The sequence below is a fragment of the Scomber scombrus genome, chromosome 16, assembly GCF_963691925.1.
Source record: "Scomber scombrus chromosome 16, fScoSco1.1, whole genome shotgun sequence".
NCBI lineage: Eukaryota > Metazoa > Chordata > Actinopteri > Scombriformes > Scombridae > Scomber > Scomber scombrus.
In genome coordinates this window covers 5,358,226-5,377,385 of record NC_084985.1, presented here as the reverse complement: position 1 = coordinate 5,377,385, position 19,160 = coordinate 5,358,226, and the positions used below count along the sequence as shown (strand labels likewise).

At 36.2% G+C, this 19,160-nt stretch overlaps 2 protein-coding genes across 2 annotated transcripts; both read right to left on the bottom strand.

Moving 5' to 3' along the window:
* Window positions 1-8,167: 8,167 nt before the first annotated feature.
* Window positions 8,168-9,436, bottom strand: LOC133995869 (major histocompatibility complex class I-related gene protein-like). Its single transcript, XM_062435382.1, has 3 exons — window positions 9,400-9,436; window positions 8,968-9,237; window positions 8,168-8,508 (listed from the first exon to the last, which is right to left on the bottom strand). Exons 1-3 carry the CDS (start codon window positions 9,434-9,436, stop codon window positions 8,168-8,170), a joined length of 648 nt encoding a protein of 215 aa, XP_062291366.1.
* A 4,354-nt stretch (window positions 9,437-13,790) lies between these two features.
* LOC133996496 (major histocompatibility complex class I-related gene protein-like) lies at window positions 13,791-17,778 on the bottom strand. The gene is made up of 7 exons (XM_062436083.1): window positions 17,673-17,778; window positions 16,704-16,970; window positions 15,321-15,599; window positions 14,881-15,183; window positions 14,221-14,319; window positions 13,997-14,014; window positions 13,791-13,834 (listed from the first exon to the last, which is right to left on the bottom strand). The coding sequence occupies exons 1-7, from the start codon at window positions 17,719-17,721 to the stop codon at window positions 13,824-13,826; spliced, it is 1,026 nt and encodes a 341-aa protein (XP_062292067.1). The 5' UTR covers window positions 17,722-17,778; the 3' UTR covers window positions 13,791-13,823.
* Window positions 17,779-19,160: the final 1,382 nt, after the last annotated feature.

Below are 19,160 nucleotides of genomic sequence, written 5' to 3'. Positions count from 1 at the left end.
TAATGCCTAAAGTTTCGTTTTAGAAACATTAATGAAGATTCTGCACTAGATCACAGCTGAAAAAACATGTTTTAATGTTGTGGTCTATTTGTTTGTTTCGTTGTGATTACTTCCATAGTTTGAGTGTGATGTGTTTAAACTATGAACATGTTAACGTTTATTTCTCCCACTTTAAACCAAAGTGTAAATATCTGATTTATGTCTCAGTCTTCTAACACACATTGCTCCTCCACTTCAAGTAACAGCTGTAACTCTTTTTACACATACATTTGTAAACATTTACTCATATTGTTTGAATGTATATATATTGGTAAAACTCAGATTATTGTTGTTAGAGGATTAATTATGGTTGATTTATCTACAGGACAGTATACATCTTCTCTAAGGTTATATGATCTGTTTTCATAACAGTGGGAAACACACTAGTGAAGTTTGTCTCTGAGTACTAAAAGCATGAGATTAGTTTTTAAAATGTTCATTTCAGTTATCAAAATGTGTGAGGATAAAATAAAAAATGTATGCAATTACAAAAACACATATTTCTTCATGAATTCGGGTTTATTCATGATAAAGTACATTGAATCTCTTTGATTTAGAGAGTGTCTTTCTCTATATTACCACTAGAGAGCAACATAACTGTGAAATGTGAGTCACCAGAGAAACAGCTGACAGAACATTTCCTCCAACATTACAAAGAGTTTCCTGACTTAAAGTTCTCAACATTTAAAGCTAAAGTCTTACAGACTGTTTCCCACTGAAGATCAGACCAACACAGTTACAGTGAAATTAATATTCAACTTTTTTGTTGTGTTCTTAAGATTTAAGTACTTGCAAATTGTCATCAAATGTACATTCACACAAATGTTACATACTATTCATTAGAAGGAGAAATTGACTCTTACACATGCATGTCTATATTCCTAATATAATGACAGGTTCATTTCAAAGAAATTTCATTTGATTGATTGGATTTCTGATTTGCATGTTACTGTTTCTGCTGTCCAGCTGACACGATTTATGGCCAGGGACACTACACCAACATCCAACCAATGTTTCTATGATGTGTCCTCCATCTCGTGGTCCTGGTCTTCAAAGAGAAGCTTCAAATGATCTAATGAGAGGGATTCTTCAAGACCAAATAGAGACCATCAGGCAATTATTTTCTTTCTATTCAATTAATTGTTCATTGTATAAAATGTCAGAAAATAGTGAAAAAGACCAAGTTAACATATTCAGATTACTTGTTTTGTCAGACCAACAGTTAAAAATCCAAATATGTCAAGTGTAGTATTATGGAAAACTGAAACTAGCAAATATTCACACTTGAGAAGCTGGTACCAACAAATTTGATGAAACTTTGGCATTAAAAAACTGATTAATAATCTGATAATTTGGCACTCAATAACGTCATTAAACACCTGCAGGGAGACACAGAGACAGATGAGAGACAAATACCAACTCCCAGATGACAACAGGGGTCTTCACAACAGTGTAGATGATATGATGAAATACTCACTTTGATCAGTCAAGAGCTGCTTCTTTGACTGAATGAGTTTCAAATGATGATGAGTCTAAAGCTATAAAAGAGAAATGTCAGTTGTTCAATTTAAATCAGTGGTATCAATTTATACAGAGAGGGGGGCAGACAGATGAACGGACTACTTACAGTTAGCTGGTCTGAATCCTGAAAAATAGATGAAAGACTCCATTATTAACATTTATAATGTAATGTACATTAGATTTCATAATTTAAGCAATTACTCATAAATGTCATGGATTTCCTCTTTAATTTTAGAGCTAATTTATACAATACATCTCAGTCCCTCATCATCATTTTTCTTTTTCCAGATGAAAAGTCCAACAATGCAGACTGCCGTACAAAACCGCCAATAACAAGACCAGCAGGAAACTCTGAGGGAGGAACTGGAACCCAAAGAAAAAAATAACACTTTGTTTCTACTAATAGATGGATCTGATGTTAAATTAATCCACTTAAATCATTTAAGTATATATAGGAGAAACATTCAAAATCTAAATTAATATAATAATTATAATGATAACATTAAAAAGATCAGTTAGAAATAGTCCAAGCAGAAACAACAACAGTGATGATGATGTTTGATGAAGAGTTGCAGACAATCAGCACATCCTCAGCAGGTAAACTACTTATTTTACTTTTGGCTCAGCATGACTATCCCCAAAACAATGGACAAACACCATAATGTTAGCGGACCTGAAGCTGAAGTAGTAGCGTTCAGTTGAGTCTAAAGATGGTGCTTTCTGCTCACAGGGATTATTTTTATATAATTCTACATCATTATCTGACACCTCAGCCACTTTTCACATCAACATCAGACACTGTGACATTATATATTATATTTAAAATAAGTAACAAGCATACTGTAATAGTCCCCTTTAATCACTGTATATTACACTGCTGTGGGTTGTTCTGGAGTATAAATTACCTGTGTGGTTGTTTAATTTGGACAACTTGTTGCTTAAATTGCATTCAAAGAATCACATTGGCTGGATAAAACTTAACAGGATTATCTCATCCTGATGAAATCATGTTAGCCTGAATTAGTTAAACCACATCTGAAGAAGATGGCCCTGACAAAAATGACACCAAGGTTTCTGCAATGCTGAGTCACTGAATTGGCTAGTGAACCAAGATTGTTCGAAATTTGGTAATTAAATGATTAAATTAGTGTTTTCTAATCTGTAATCTTTATTGGCAGGACAGTATCAAACGTCTGTGCTTTCCAGAGCTAAATCACTGTTAAATACTTATGTCTTATGATGTGACAACACTGTGGTTAAGGTTTGGTAAGGTTTAGGCACAAAAAAACTTGGTTAGGTTTAGGGAAAGATCATGGCTTGGATTAAAATGATAACTTTGGTGTTGGTTGGTGTGTTAAAGCAGAACAGAAATTGAAATGAAACATTTCTTTGTTCAGACTCCACAGAAAGTTAGGAGACCTTTGTTGTCATGGCTAAAATTATAACCACTGGGTTAAGGTACGTAACTACGACAGGACAATCATAGCTATGTAGACTCACTGTTGCTTTCATCCATCCATCCTCTGGGTCATAATTACTAGATGGCATCCTTCACTCAGACACTCTTTTTTTTGAGAGGACAGTCTCAACACACAGATGAGGAGCAGCATTATTAGCTTCTTGATCTTGTTTAGTTAAAAGAGTGGGGGGGAGTGTGGGGGTGGGCATAGAAGGGAGGAGGGGTTGTTGCTGTTCAAGTTTTTTCAAAGTGCTGTGTGAAATGCAAGAAAGGTAAGAGTAGCTTTAAGCGTTGTATAAATTCCGTCACCAGGTGGTGCTGTAGAGTCAGTAAGAAATGAGTTGTGAAAATGTCGAGAGAAGAAGAAAACTCATTCACAGCATGAGAGTAGCTCATGCTGTGAATGGGCAGTAGTAGAATGGGGTGGGCATAGGAGCGAGGAGGGGTTGTTGCTGTTCAAGTTTTTTCAAAGTGCTGTGTGAAATCATAGACTGTATATATAATGGACGTAACATCCGTGACGTCACCCATTGGTTTGTGGACTGCTGCTTGGAAGCGAATAGTATCGGATCTGGGCAGCGCCAGCTTGAAAATTTCAGGTGCATGCCGGGTAAAAAAAAACACGTATTCTACTTATATGGGCATCAGGAGGAGCATGAGGCGCCCTCATGAACCTGTGAAACAATCAACCTGTCAATCACGACGTAGCCACGCCCTAATGCATACCCTGCTTTATCGTCAAATATAAAATCAGGGAGGCCAACATTTCACAAATGAACATCATACTGCATTGAAGAAGACTTTAAACTAGCGATTGAGACCATAAACACATTTTGAAAACGTTTACTGAGGTTAGAAATCAAGTGAGAAATTGGTGAATTCTCCATTGACTTGTATAGAGACGGAAGTCCTTTTGACACCAAAACGGTCGCCCCCTGGTGGCCTTTTGATAGAATGCAGTTTTTAGTTACTTACTACTACGTTGGCCTCATTTCAGAGGACCCGAACTCCCCGCCTGTGTGAAATGCAAGAAGAGTAGCTTTAAGCGTTGTATAAATTCCGTCACCAAGTGGTGCTGTAGAGTCAGTAAGAAATTAGTTGTGAAATTGTCGAGAGAAGAAGAAAACTCATTCACAGCATGAGAGCAGAAGCTTAGTTCATACACATATACGTATGTGTATGGTTTATTAAACCGCTGAGTAAACATACTAGTGGACTGGTACAGACTGTCACCCCTCACTTTATCACTTCTATATCACGTCTGGTATGTACTTTCCCTTATTCGGTTTGTGTCATTTGTTAAAGTTTTTCGCATCTTATTTGTTTTCTAAAATGTACATTTCTTTCGGGATTGGTAAAAGTGTTTTGCTAATGTATTTTTTTTATGATGTTCAAACGTTTTCCAAAATGTAAATTTGTCTCAAACTTTGAAACGTGTTTCACATTTTGTATTGTTGTTTTGCACTTCCTGGTCACCGTAAGAGACTCTCACAGGTGTTCAAGGGCTTAACTTTGACAGATACAAATTCAACTTCACTACCACATTTATAATCTGGCCTTCACCCCCCAAAAAAGACATTTATGGTCATAAATTCAGACGCCAAAAATCACCTATTGTTATGTTGGAGTTACAGACGCCATCTAGTGGCCATTGTAATTATAACTGCTATTATTATTATTATATTATTATTATTATTATTAAGTGACAGCTCAGGGTTGGTTCATAGAGTACAAGCACTTTTACCAAATGTCCATTATGATGATGATGGAGGACAACAACAACAATAATATTAACAATAATAATAATGATAATAATCATACATTATTATTCATTTATTGCTTACATTTTTGACTGGCTATTATTTTTTAGTTTAACAAAAATATTTTAAATAAAATGTTCTACTGTTTTCAACACAGTAAAATACACACAACATCCATGTTCATAAACTGTCATTTCCATGAATACACACATTTTTGTGTTGTAAATATTCAGAAAATTCTAAATATACATTAAACACTAAAAACAAAAACACTAAAAATGAATCACAGTCTGTGATTTCATATTCTACGAGCAGTTCAAGCAAACTTGATTATGGCTGGATGTACATTAAGCCATTTGGTTCTCCTGACATTTAATTAATTTCATTCACAAATGTATAATAATTGTGAAAATGTATGAAAATATATAGTCATATATTGTTATGGGTGTCATATGTCATATTATTTTTAAATAATAGTCATATATTTAGATGTGGTGGGAAAATGACATGTTCATTAAGGATCAGAACAAATGTCAAAAATGATCAAATGATCTTGTGATGGCAGCGCATTCTCTCTTGGACCTTAAAAAGTTCAAATATTCATGCTCAGAGGAACTGGGTTGCTTGGATAGATGATTTTAGGTGAATCTAGCTGCTGTTCACTTCCTGTTTCCAACTGCAAGTGTCAAGTTGTGTTGGGACAGTTTTGCTTGGTGTTTACTGCTGCCATGAAGACAAACGACAAACATTTAAGGAAGTAATGACTAACTTTAAGGAAGTAGTAATCATGAATAGGCATATTTTATTTCTATGGTATTATCCTCAACCCACACCAACCCCAACCAAGTGTTTTTTGTGTCTAAACACAACCAGACCTTAACCACAGCGTTCTCACACCATAACAGTGATTTGTAACACTTGGAAAGTATAGATATAGAGGTGGCCTATTAGAAAATGTTCCTATGGGTCATTCTTGAGTACAATCGACCTGTGTGGTTGTTTAATTATGAGGACATGTTGTTGTAATCAGTATTATTAGAGCCTATTTGAATGAGCTCCACTCTGTGTTCAACATTAATTTGACACATTTTCTGTTCGATATGAAGCTGTTAGCTGTTCCTGTCCGCTGCCACCAGAGCTCTTTGTCTGGGCTTGTATGACTGCTCATGTGACACACTGGAAATGTGCAGTTCCTTACTTGAAGAGTTAATAATAATGATGATGATGATTAACTTTATTTTTCTTGTTGAAGAATAGGGTCACAATTTTATTAAGTCTGTCCTGAAAAAGTAGTCAGATGTCCAAATGAATATTGACATGTTTTTCTTGCTGTAATCATTCCTCCCGTTCTTACTGACTATTATAAGATCCCTTCATAATGCACTTACAATGTAAATAATGAGAGTAAAAAAAAACAGCCCTCTTTTTGTTTATTTGAAGCTAATGTGAATCTTCAGCCGTACAAATGAGTCAAATCAAGATCTTATTTTTGTGCCAAATTCCATGTTTTTGTTACAATGCTTTCACTGTAGCTGGACAGAAGACAATATCTACTGAAACAATATACATTATATTTGACTAACTCTTCAGATAAAATATTCAATACATTTTTGCACAAAAATTTGACTGACATTTTAGGGCATTTGAAGGAAATCTCGAAGTTCATATGGGTATCTGACTGTTCTAAGACAGACTTAACATTTGTTGAACATTAAAATCAGTCATAATCAAGTGTAAAGCGCTTCATAAAAATACATTTTCCATGTCAGCAGGGGATTTTTTTTTACTGCCCACTCCTCTCTGACATCAAGATTACTTTAATGTCTTCCAAAATATTCGGCTGGTGCTCAGTCCAACAGTCATTTCCTATTTATTATTATTGTTGTTGTTGTTGTTGTTGTTGTTGTTGTTGTTGTTGTTATTATTATTATTTTCTGTTGAATTATTATTGATTAAATTATAACTTCAAATTAGCTTCATGTTTTTTTCCATTAATCAATTTTGCTGCATTGATTTATTTTACTGTATCTATGTATGGATTATAAAATTACCTTTTCTCTTTAATTATTCATGTCTCTTCCTCACATATATCTATTTTATCCTTCTTCAGTTACCATCCCTTAGATCTATTATATAATGAAAGGAACTGAATTTAACTAAATGATGCCTATTACATTTTCAACGCAATGTATTTCCCTACAGATGTGCTTCTGTCTGGGTTATTAAACCCCATGTAAAATAGATCCTTCATCACATTAGAACACATTTATCTTTAATAACTTGCTTCTCTCTCACAGCAGAGTTTTTTAGGATGATGTTGCTCTCTAGTGGCGAGTTACTGAAACTCAGGCTCAAATATAATTGCTGTAATTTGTTTAATATTTTTTCTACAAGCACAATAAAACACAAATTGTGGCATGAATTTGTGTGACCTCCATCAGTCCTCCTATATGTACAATGTACGAAGCATTCATTTGACTAAAAACATAAAAACATTGTGTAGAAACACACTGAGTTTTTTTAAAAAGCACACAGTAAAGATATACAGGAGTTCACTATTTTACACACTCACATATTGATAGTGCATGAATAAACATAACTTTAAGCTGCATTTAGAAGCATCAGCTCTGTCCAGATGATTGTCTGTTGAGAAAGACGCTCTCTGAGACAATGTTTGATCCTGTTGACTCCTCGCTAAGTAGAGTTCAGCATCTTCTTTTAACCTTCAGGCTGTTTTCCTGTCAAGACAAATGATCAGACAGTCAAAGTGAATTACTGACCTAACTGGTGTTCACATATGCAGGGAATTAGCTTATATTGTTTGTGGTAAATAAGACACAAACATGAGTAAAAAAAAAAAAAGAAATTATGTTATGCAACTTGAAACCAGAAAATAATAATGAGGGGTTATTATTATTAGTGAGATTTGGAAATGTATTAAAGGATAGCAGGAAGAATCACTAGAAATGTCAATTTATTTGAGATATTTACATTTTATGGGCTTAACACAGAACATACAATAATATGGAGTTACTTTTTTGTCTCACCGTTTTTTGTAATTTTCCAGATGTAGATATGTGTTGCTGTGATGCAGAATACCAGGAGGAGTTTGAGGAGCAGGACTACAGCAGCTCTAATAATGACGGGACCAGCAGGGAAATTTGAAGGAGCACGTGAAACTAAAACAAGAGAAGATTTGCACTTCAGGCTCACTTACATTGCTGGAACTTATCAATACTATGTGGGTTTTAGTGTCTTTTTATGGTTGGCAGCTCGAGCTTGACTCTAGTCAAAAAGCCCATACAACACAGATACCCTTAATACAAGGGTGACTGACCTGAGATTGAAAATCATGACTAAGCTGGACACCATTAGTCACAAATGTTGTTTATTTCCTACCGCCATTACTTCTGATTCCAGTCTTACCCCAGTTGGTTCTGATCACAGCTTTATCCAGTTTGGTGATGATGTCGTCCTTCACACCAGAGAGATGAAACACACATTCGTACCTCCTCCAGTCTTCAGGTGTGACTGATGAAAGGTTCAGGTCAACATTCATCTGGAAGGATCCATCATGGTTGGGGAGGATCTCTCCAGGTTCCACGTTCTCATGAAGCTCCTCTCCATCTTTCCTCCAGAACATCATGACTCTGTCAGGGTAGAAACCTGTAGCGAAGCAGCTGACTGGAGAGGAGGGAGTCTTCTGGAGGAGAGACACTGAGGGAAAATCTGGAGAGAGAGAGAGAGCAAGACAGTCTGTGTGCCCAGTGTAAATCAGAGAAAGTAGTTAAAAAAGGTCTTCTTTTTTTTGCAGTAGCCAAAATATGGATTTCAAATGAAACTGTCCAGTGTTTTTCTCTTTTTCAGTTAATTCAAACTCTCATTGTTAAATTGTTCACATGGTGGAACTGGCAGACCAGTCTGGTTTCACCAATAGGTGTATGAATACCACCACAGTGTCTTGTCATTTTGTGTTTTACCACTTCATTTTAAAGGATAACTCCACCTGTATTCCCTTACAGGTTTTTCAAATGGAAACACCCTCTCAGCCATGAGCAAAAAGCTGTGACATGGGTTAGAGCCATATGAGAAGGACAGCTGTTGCTTCACATTCATTCTAATGTTACTGTACAATAGAGACTGTATAGACATACTATACATGAAACTACATCATTCATGTAATTCTACCTGTTCTCATCAGAGAGTTCCTGCCGTAGTTCACACTCTTCTTCAGAAAGTCAGGGCACTCCTGGGTGAGTAAGTACTTTGTCATAGCTTTGTCAACGTTGATCTCCTGTATGATGGTGACAGCCTGTTGTTTTTGAACGATCCATGTCTCTGTCTGCGGATTAAAAGACATGAAGTCTTCTCCATCATAGCCAAGCTGAAGAAATCCATTAATGTGTCCAGTCTCATTGTCCCAATCACAGCCACCAATGCTCTGGAGAGTGTGAACACCTGGGAGGGAGACAGAGACACAGACTGCAGTAAACCAGAGTGAGATTGATGGCAGCAACAGTGTGAACGAATCTGAAATGTTTGACAGTAAAAGGAGTGGCAGCCATTTTGTTTATTTTGTTTTTTGTTGGGGTTTTTTTGCAGAAAACTTAGGCATCTTACAGTTTAAATCATTATCGTGAAAGTAATATGTACACATTTTAATATGAGACTGGGTTGCCTGTTATTAAACAAGTCAAACACGGCTTTGGACTGAGGGTACATGAATAATATACACATACAAGAAATATGCCTTGATGTTGTGCTGCATAACAATCAAAATAAACAAAGTATGAGAAAATACAAGTACCATAAAAGTCAAGTAAAAAGAATACAGTAAATATACCTCCACCGTGGTTAAATAGCTGCATCAGCATGTCAATGGTTTCGTTGACGAAGCGTTGGCTTGTCAGACACTCTGCAATAAAATCATTTGGTTTTGTATCTTCTATTATTTTTTTCATCCAGTCCTGTTTGGACTCTGCTGTCTGGTTGTTACTGTCGCAGTAGGCCACTTCAACATCATCAACCATCGCAACACTCACAAACTCTGGGAGGTTTGAAACTTCAGAAGATCTAGTCAGGAAAACCTTTAGGGAGTGTGTTCCTGTAGGATAAATAGGGTTTTCAGGATTTATTCATTACAGGTTTTACATCCTTTTTGCATTACATTTCTCGATCATAAAACATAGAAAGACATTTTCATACAATTGAAATAATCAAGTATTATTATCTAGAGGAGATCATTTGTGTCAGATATTCACCCAGATTTTAGGTTCCCACATACCCCATAATTATGCTTCTGTTGTGGGTAGTATGCAAACAAAGTAGAAATTGATATCCTCTAAGAGTTTTATGTTATGTGTATTGCAACGTTAATGTTGCTTATTATTTTATTTTGATTTAAACGTGAAGTGGAAGCTCAGTATTAAGTCTGTGATGTCACTCCCGTTATATAGTCTACATAGAGGAAGTGCTTAGTCTGTGCCTCAGCAAATACACTGAGTTGAAGGGGAGGATCCAAAATGTTGAAGTCTGTCTTAAAGTAACAGTCAGTTTCCCAAATGAACACTGAAACATATTTTTCATTGTTCATACTGACCATTAGAAGATCCCTTCATTGGGTGTGTTGTACAGTTCATGCTGAGCTCATGACGAACTATTATGAATTTAAAAGATGGGCTCACATTTTTTTTTTCTTGCTGTAATCATTCCTCCTGTTCATACTGACCATTACAAGATCCCTTCATAATGTACTTAGAATGGAAGTGATGGAGGACTAAATCCACAGTCCTCCTGTGTATTTAAAAGTTGATCTGAATCTAATATGAAGCTTTAACTGTCCAAATGTTTCAACGTTACAGTGTTTTTAGTGCCAAAGTCCCTCTTTTTGTTACTATACTTCCACCACAGCTCAACAAGGAAACACAAAGAGGGAATTTGATGCTAAAAAGACTGTAAATGCGTCACTGACCAACTCAGCTTCAGATTAACTTTTAAATATATTTTTTGTACAAAATGGCTGGAAGCACATTTGAAGGAGATCTTTTAATAGCCAGTATGAACAGGAGAAGGAAAACCCCTGTCACTGTTCATACAGGCGACTGAAATTAGTTTTAAGGCTTGCACAATTATGAATCTATCCTTTAAGAGCTGACCAGTTGTTGTGGTGTTTTTAATTTAAGTTTTGTCTTCCCCCATAGAGCTGTGTACCATTTCCTGGTGCAAAAATACACTGTTCACCACAGATTAAAGGAAATTAACACCTCATAAGGTAATCATTTTAGAATATGCTCCACATATATGAATGTGAAGTGAAAAATGAATAAAGTGTGATCTTACTTGGAGAGACGACGTAAAAAAAGTGGAGCAATAAAAATAAAATCTTCATCTTGTTCTGATAAAGAAGTCGAGCTGATCTGGAGAGATGAACCTGGTGTGATGCTCAGCAGTGAATAAACCAAAGTTGAAACTTGTCTGGAAAAATACTGAAGAATGTGTCCCGCCCACGTTTTGTGTCTGATGAATTTAGATAAAAGCTAATTTCTAACGAAGCATTTGCCACAAATAAATTGTATTTTAGTTTTATAATTAATTATAATAATTAATTTAATAATGAACATATTCATGGGCAGGCGACTTTTACACACATTACACTACCAAACACAATATGCATCAATAAATAGACTGTACTAAATGAGGGTTATGATGATATAACACTAGTTAGCACAAGCAGAGCTCTCAATGGACTCTATGGGTGATATTCCCCTCAAATATGCTTTCACTGTATGCAATATGTATTACATTTAAAATGTGTAAATATTTAAATCCATATTACAATAAATCCTCAGTGTCAGGTGTTTGCTGTTAGCATGCTGGATAACGACTGAGAAATTCTGTTATAACCAAAGAAAGCCTTGTAGTACATTTATCAGTATTATATCAACATGTTAGTGTACTATAGTGTAGCTTGTTTCAGGAGGAGCAACAAAGGAATCTGCACAGTGGTATGACCTGACTCAGGAAGTCATAACAAAAAGAGAGACCGCACCATGGCAACCATTTAAACAAAGGAACTTCATTAAGTAAAACAACCAAATTAAAGATACAAATAAGTAGGTCTATATATAAAATGTATGGGATGTTTACATTTTACTGTTTAATTGGAGTCATGTTAATGATTAGATGTTAATAATCATTTAATAATAGTGTAGGTTGGGAGTTATTTACTCAGTGAAAATTGTATATTGAAAAGTCAGTAACATGTAAATCCAGGTGTAAAATTGCAGCAGTTTAAGTGTTAAACTGTTTGCTTTTTTAAGGTGTGAACTAGCCTGTCTGTTGCAAACCGACCACTTCCTGTCAACTGCAGTGAAAAGTGAGAACTGTGCCAACTAACTATTTGACTAATACTTACGTATCATAAACTTCATAAATATATTCCCTTGCTAAACTGATGCAGCATCATTGTTTGTACTGTTGGCATTTGTAGTGTTAATTACCAATATTAGTGTTTATTTGGAGTTTTTTAAGAGAAAGACACAACAGACAACAGAGAAGGGAGAGCCTGCACACTTTTTATTTGATACATGTTTAAATATAGAGTGGTGAACAACATCTGACCTAGTTGTTATCAAGATTGTGGTTCTGCCTCATACTTTTATGTCTCTCACCAAGACCGCAGGGCAGTCATACCGGCTGTCAGCATCAGTAAAACTCTCTCATCCAAGCAATCCTCAGATCAGATACTTAATACAATGCACTTATAACAACAGTGATGCTAGGATTAGTGGATTGGTCAATTAGTTGATCAACAGAAACATAATCAGTAACTACTTTACTTGACTTACTTTGACATTTAACAGACGTCAAGTCAAGTCAAAGTTTATTCATATAATACATTTAAAACAACCTCGGTTGACCAAAGCGCTATACAAGCTTAAAACACCGCCTGAATCAGCAGTTATAATGATAACTCATATTCTCAATTTACTCAAAGCTTAAATAATAAATATAAGACAGATAAATGTTAATATGTTAAGGGACAAAATAAAGGGACGATTAAACAACATGATAATTTAAAAAGTTAATTCTATTCCCTGACAATAAAATGAAGTAAACAGATTTATGAATCTGCCGAGGGGTCCAATCCGGCCCATTTTCCTTCCTATCTTCTTTTCCTTCCTTCCATATGTCCTTTCTTCCTTCTGTCTGTCTGTCCATCATTCCTATTTTCCTTTCTTCCCTCTTTTCTTCCCTCCATCTGCCCTTCCTCCCTTTCTTCTTTCTGTCCATCCTTCTTTCCTTCCTTCCTCCCTTTCTTCCTTCTGTCCTTCTTTCTTTTCTTCCTTCCTTCCGTCTGCCTGTCTGTCCTTCGTTTTGTCTGTCTTTTTTTCCTTCCCTTCTTATTCCCTTCCTTCTTTTCCTTCCTTACTTTCTTCTGTCCTTCTTCCCTTTCTTCCATCTTTCCTTCCATCTTTTTAATGATATGGTGTATCGATGAAAGTATCAGAATATCAGAAAATGTCATCTCCTTTTTTTTAAATTTCTCCCTGTTTCTCTTCCTCACACTGATGCATATAAAACTTTCAACATGATGCATTTTCTGTCTCACACTGTAGCTGCCTTTGCTTCAGACCTCATGGAGAACAGATCCGAGGTCACAGCTTTCGTTCACAGATGGAAAAAGATGAAATTCTGGAAGTGAATTTTAAAGTAAAGAAAGTACATGTGACAGATGCACTGGAAACAAATACAAAGTGTGTAAATATATTCCTACAGAGTATCTCCATGACTGTTATTTGTCGCTGCAGCTTCAGAGTCAAGAAAGTCAGAGTGTGAAGAGGGGAGGTGGTGACTCTTACTGCTGCTGTTCAGAGTCCTGATCCTGGAGCTGTCCAGGGTACTCAGCACCATCACAGTCCCACTGAGAGGGGACTGATGGCCAACAGTTAAAGCTAAATCATTAACATCACCTCTCTTTATGAAGAAAATATTTGATGTTGTTGACTTCTGAGACACTAGAGTTCAGAATCCTCTTCTAATCGTCATGGTCCCCCTGTCAAGATAAATGGTAAATAAATACCAACAGTAAAACCGTGCCCAAAAACAGTCTACACATAATGAGGAATGTTTGGTTTTATAGTGAACAAGAAATTAGTCTTTCATCGACAGAGTGAAAAAGAGGATCAATTAAAATACTTGAAGGTAAAATACTTACTGTTAGCAAGCTGGAACCCTGAAATACAGATGAGATAAGGTTAGAAAATTATTCATATTAAAGGAAAAAACTATTTTGTGCTTTATTATTACTTAAAATATCAAACAAATGGATTCATTTAACAAAAGTACCACACAAAATGTGAAGCTATATGTTAGACTATCACTAAATCACTAACACTATCACTTTATTCATTAGTGGAGTACATCATTATTGTTTCTCACCGTGATAGTTTCGTCCCCAGATGAAAAATCCAGCGATGCAGACGGCCAACAGGAGCAGCAGTCCTACAACACCTCCAACGACGGGACCAACAGGGAAGTCTGAGGGGGGAACTGGATCCAGAACAAAACATTTGGGTTCATTCACATTGCTGAAATGTAACAGGTCATGGTCCTGAAAATGTTAATGCTTCAGTTCTGGGGATTGTTCTCTAAACCAACTTTCATTTCAGCTTTTATTAACATTCAAACAGAGTTAACAGTATTTTCAATCAATATCAAAAGAAAAAAATTGGTTTAGATAATGAAAAGCAAAGAGTTATTTTTAAAAGGGTACAGTTGTTCACTTGCAGCAATCTGTACCACCAAGCAACCAAGAAATGCATAAGGTAAGAACTTTGCTTCTGCACCTCTAAGTTTAGGAGATAAAAGCAAAACAGCTACATGGTGGTGCAATCTGCTCCAAAATCTGACTGTTCCTTTGCGTATAACATCAGTTATTTACCATGGACTCAATAGCACCATCTAGCCATGAAACTCTGCAGGATCTCTCTGAGTAGATGTCAGTACTTTACATACTTGAAATACTTGACATAACTTGAAACAGAAGCCTCATGGTGGCACTATATGCACCACAACTTTGACAGAGGTAACAGGTCTTACCCCAGTTAGTTCTGATCACAGCTTTGTCCAGTTTGGTGATGATGTCGTCCTTCACACCAGAGAGCTGAAACACACATTCATACCTCCTCCAGTCTTCAGGTGTGACTGATGAAAGATACAGGTCCACACTCATCTGGAAGGATCCATCATGGTTGGGGAGGATCTCTCCACGTTCCACATCTTCATGAAACTCCTCTCCATCTTTCCTCCAGAACATCATGACTCTGTCAGGGTAGAAACCTGTAGCGAAGCAGCTGACTGGAGAGGAGGGAGTCTTCTGGAGGAGATACACTGAGGGAAGCTCTGGAGAGAGGCAGATAGAAATAGATATATATTGTTTTTATTTTCATGTGAAGGTAAATATTCATTTGAAACAGAAAAACCACTTGCATGTTGTGTCCATATACAGCTTTACATCTGGTCATGTACAGTAACTCTACCTGTTCTCTGCAGAAAGCTCTTCCCGTATTGCACATACTTCTTCAGCCACTCAGGGCATTTGTGAATGTAGTAGTTCTTATTGTATTCTAACCGAGCTTTCTCAGTATCCCATCTTAGTTTGGTGATGACGGCCTGCGGTTTTGGAGCGATCCATGTCAGTGTCTTCAGGTCCAGTGCAATGAAGTCTTCTCCATCATAACCGTACTGATTAAAACCAGTAATCTCTCCTGTTTCATCGTCCCATTCACAGCCGTTCATCCTCTGTAAAATGTGGGAGCCTGAATGAGAGAGATAGAGATATAGCAGCTTCACCAGAGAGGCACACAGATTCACCAAAGACACCAAAACACAACATCTACACCTTCTGCTGTTATTGGCTGGATGGAAACCACTCACAGCCAATCATCATCTGGACAGTGTGGACGACTCAGAGAGAGACAGAGAGGCAGAGACTGCTGGGAAACAGAGTGAGATCCACCCAATGCAAGGCTGATTTTGGACTAAATATGACTTTAGTAGCAAAGGCAGGAACACCCTGAGGACTTCTAGTAGACAAGAGAGGAATGACGGGGACACATGATGAACCAACAGACCCACATCACCAACAACACTGTTCTCACAACTAGAAGATGGTCTGTGTTTCGTTAAAGGACACGGTTGGTGATTTTCATATTCTTATTATCAACAAATCTCACGTGCAGACCCAAACCAACAATAGATTGATCTGCTAGTAAGTAAGTATCTAAGTATTGTGATTATCCAAAGGCTGATATATGTAATTCCTCTGTGCCAAAGATTTCTATTGCTGTCCAAAGAATACTAAAAACATATCAGTAAACCAAACTTCGGCACTGGGTCACATGTTCCTGTGCCACAAAGAGAATGACTCCAGTAGTTTGCTGATAAATGGCTGCAAGGTCTAATATCTGGTGAAGGAACATGTAACATAGACCATAGCGGCATTTGTGTTTTGTTTTTTTATTGTCTTAAAAGTACAAATGGAGTGGCACCTGTAATCTCATTATATGTTTAATATAATGACAATAAAGCTTTCTATTCTATTCTATGTCATGCTGAGCAGCAGTGCAGCTTATTGATGTGTTTTCAATCATTTTTGGACAACAGCAGACATCTATGACACACATATCAGGTTTAAGATACAAACCCAATACTTTTGAGATGTCCATGTCCTTTAACTGGTCCATCCATCAGTAAATCATTTAATTAAGCCACTGTCATTTTCCAGTCTCACTCATTGAGTGTTTGGGATGTGGATTTTGGCTGATTTTGGCTGATCAAAGCTAATAGTAATGGCAAAAACATGGAGAGGTAAGGCTACATCTTAGAGCAGAATGAGAAATCATTTGATTAGTAAACCGTACCTCTAGTTTCATTTAGGCGCTGCTTCAAGCTGTCAATGTTGGCTCTGAAGACCTGCTGATTACCAAAACACTTCAAAGCATACCACTGCAGGTGCTGTGGGTCGTCCTTTATTAATCTTTTCATCCAGTCCTGTTTGGGTTCTGCTGTCTTGATGTTGCTGTCGCAGTAACCCACCTGGACTTCATCAACCATCGCTGCGCCCACAAACTCTGGGAAGTTTGGCACTCCAGAAGATGCAGTGAGGAAATATTTCAGGGAGTGTTTCACTGTAGGATAAAGAAGGTTTTCAGGATTTTAATGATATTTTATACATTTCTTTAGTTTAGTTTAGTAAAAAATAATAAATATATATATAACTTTCAGGAGTTTTTATACTTTAATACTATGTTTGATACTATGATATTTGTTTTAATGCATTTGTTTTGATGTGTTTTAACTTGTTTTTAATGTTGGATTGCTGAATCAGCATATTAGCTTTAGGGCACAGATTAAGAAACCTTGAACCTTGAACATTTGCAGCTCAAATAAAAATTTAAAAAAAAACTATTATACTGTAAGAAAAGCTACTGTGCATTAATATAAAATGCTGATAGTCATACCAAAATGTAAACAGCATAGGGTTAAGGTTAGGGTTAGCATTGGACTGCACTGGTCGTTTGAGTGAATGCATTTAACGACATATGGCGGTCTCCTAGCAACATGAACCTATTTTAGTAGTGATCATAACTACATTTACAAAGTAAACTCATAGTATGGCAGAGGCATACATATACTTTGTAATGCACCAACTTAATATATTGCATTTTCAAATACACATATGTGATGACATTGTAAGTTCAATGATATGACTGAAAAAACTGAAAGCGAAACTTTCTTGCAGCGCCATAAACAAGACAGATAGAAGACTAGATAAAGCAACTTTTACAGCAACAGCGGGAATAACAGTTAGGATTATAATGTGATATTACCTGGGGATGCAACGTGAGACAAAAGGAGCAACACAATTAATTTCCTCATCTTGTTTAGAGAAGCAGGCAGAGCTGCAGAGCTGCAGAGCTACCGTCAGCTGATGTGAAATGCACCATTGATACTGAATGTGGGGCGTGTCGTCAGTGAAGAGTCATCAGGTGTCACTGATAAGGAAAACAATGTTATCAAACGGAAATATTCTTTCAATCATCATAAAAAGCTATTATTATTATTATTCCCGATAGTCATAATTGAATTCCAATTTGTATTTGTTTCCAATATGAATGTGACCTTACAAACTTTTTTTGCTGTAGAAAAAAACAAAAAAACAAAACTTTATTACATTATAAGACGGTACTGCAAAAATAACTGTCCAGTCCTGGGAATGATAATGCACTAATGCTTTAAAAAGAAAAGGTTTAAATACATTTCTACAAAGCACAATGCATGTATTATGCAGCTGTTATTAATGCTGACAGACCCTTTACCCACTGATAATTTTAACCTGGGTGCACATATTCATTTATTTTTTTTTATAGTTTTATAGTTTTTCAAATGTCTTAAAACAATCAGAAGCCCACATTTTCTTATTATAATCTTGAACATTAGAGGATCCCTTCATAATGAAAAAACGTTACAGTCTTTTTATTGCTAATGTCCCTCTTTGTGTTACTATACTCCCAAGGAAATACTGTTTGAGGAAACACAAAGAGGGAAAAAAAAATATGGCATACTGACCATTAGAAGATTCCTTCATAATGCACTTACAGTATATGTGAGTGATGGAGGACAAAATCCACAGTCCTCCTTCTGTGCCAAAATGTATTTAAAAGTTGATCTGAAGCTAATATGGAGCTTCAGCCGTCTGAATGAGTCAATTCAAGTAGATATCTTTCAACGTTACAGTGTGTTTTGTGCCAAAGTCCCTCTTTTTGTAAGTTTTTTTCCCTGATGTGCACTCCTGCACTTTAAGGTCCTTTTTTGTATACATATGTTTTTTTAATTGTTTTTCTCCTATCTTTTTGAGCTGCTGTAGCGGTGAATTTTCCCCACTGTGGGATCCATAAAAGTTTATCTTATCTTATCTTATCTTATACTTCCACCACAGCTCAACAGGAAAAACACAAAGAGGGAATTTGATGCTAAAAAGACTGTAAATGTGTCAGATATCCACTTGATATGACTAATTCAGACTGATGAAACCTCATATAAGCTTCACATCAACTTTTAAATATAATTTTTAACACCAGGATTGTATGTATCACATACAATGAAAGCATATTTAAATCTGATCTTTTAATACCCAGTATGAAAAAGAAGAATAATTCTTAGCCTATAGGGAGGAAATTCTTTTTTACTGTTCATATGGACACATGCATGTTATTTTAACAGACTTGCACAATTGTGAACCTATCCTTTAAATATTTGCCATGTCAGTCTCAGCCAGTGTTTCCTATCTGCATCCTGCTCCCCTCCAGGATGCTGCT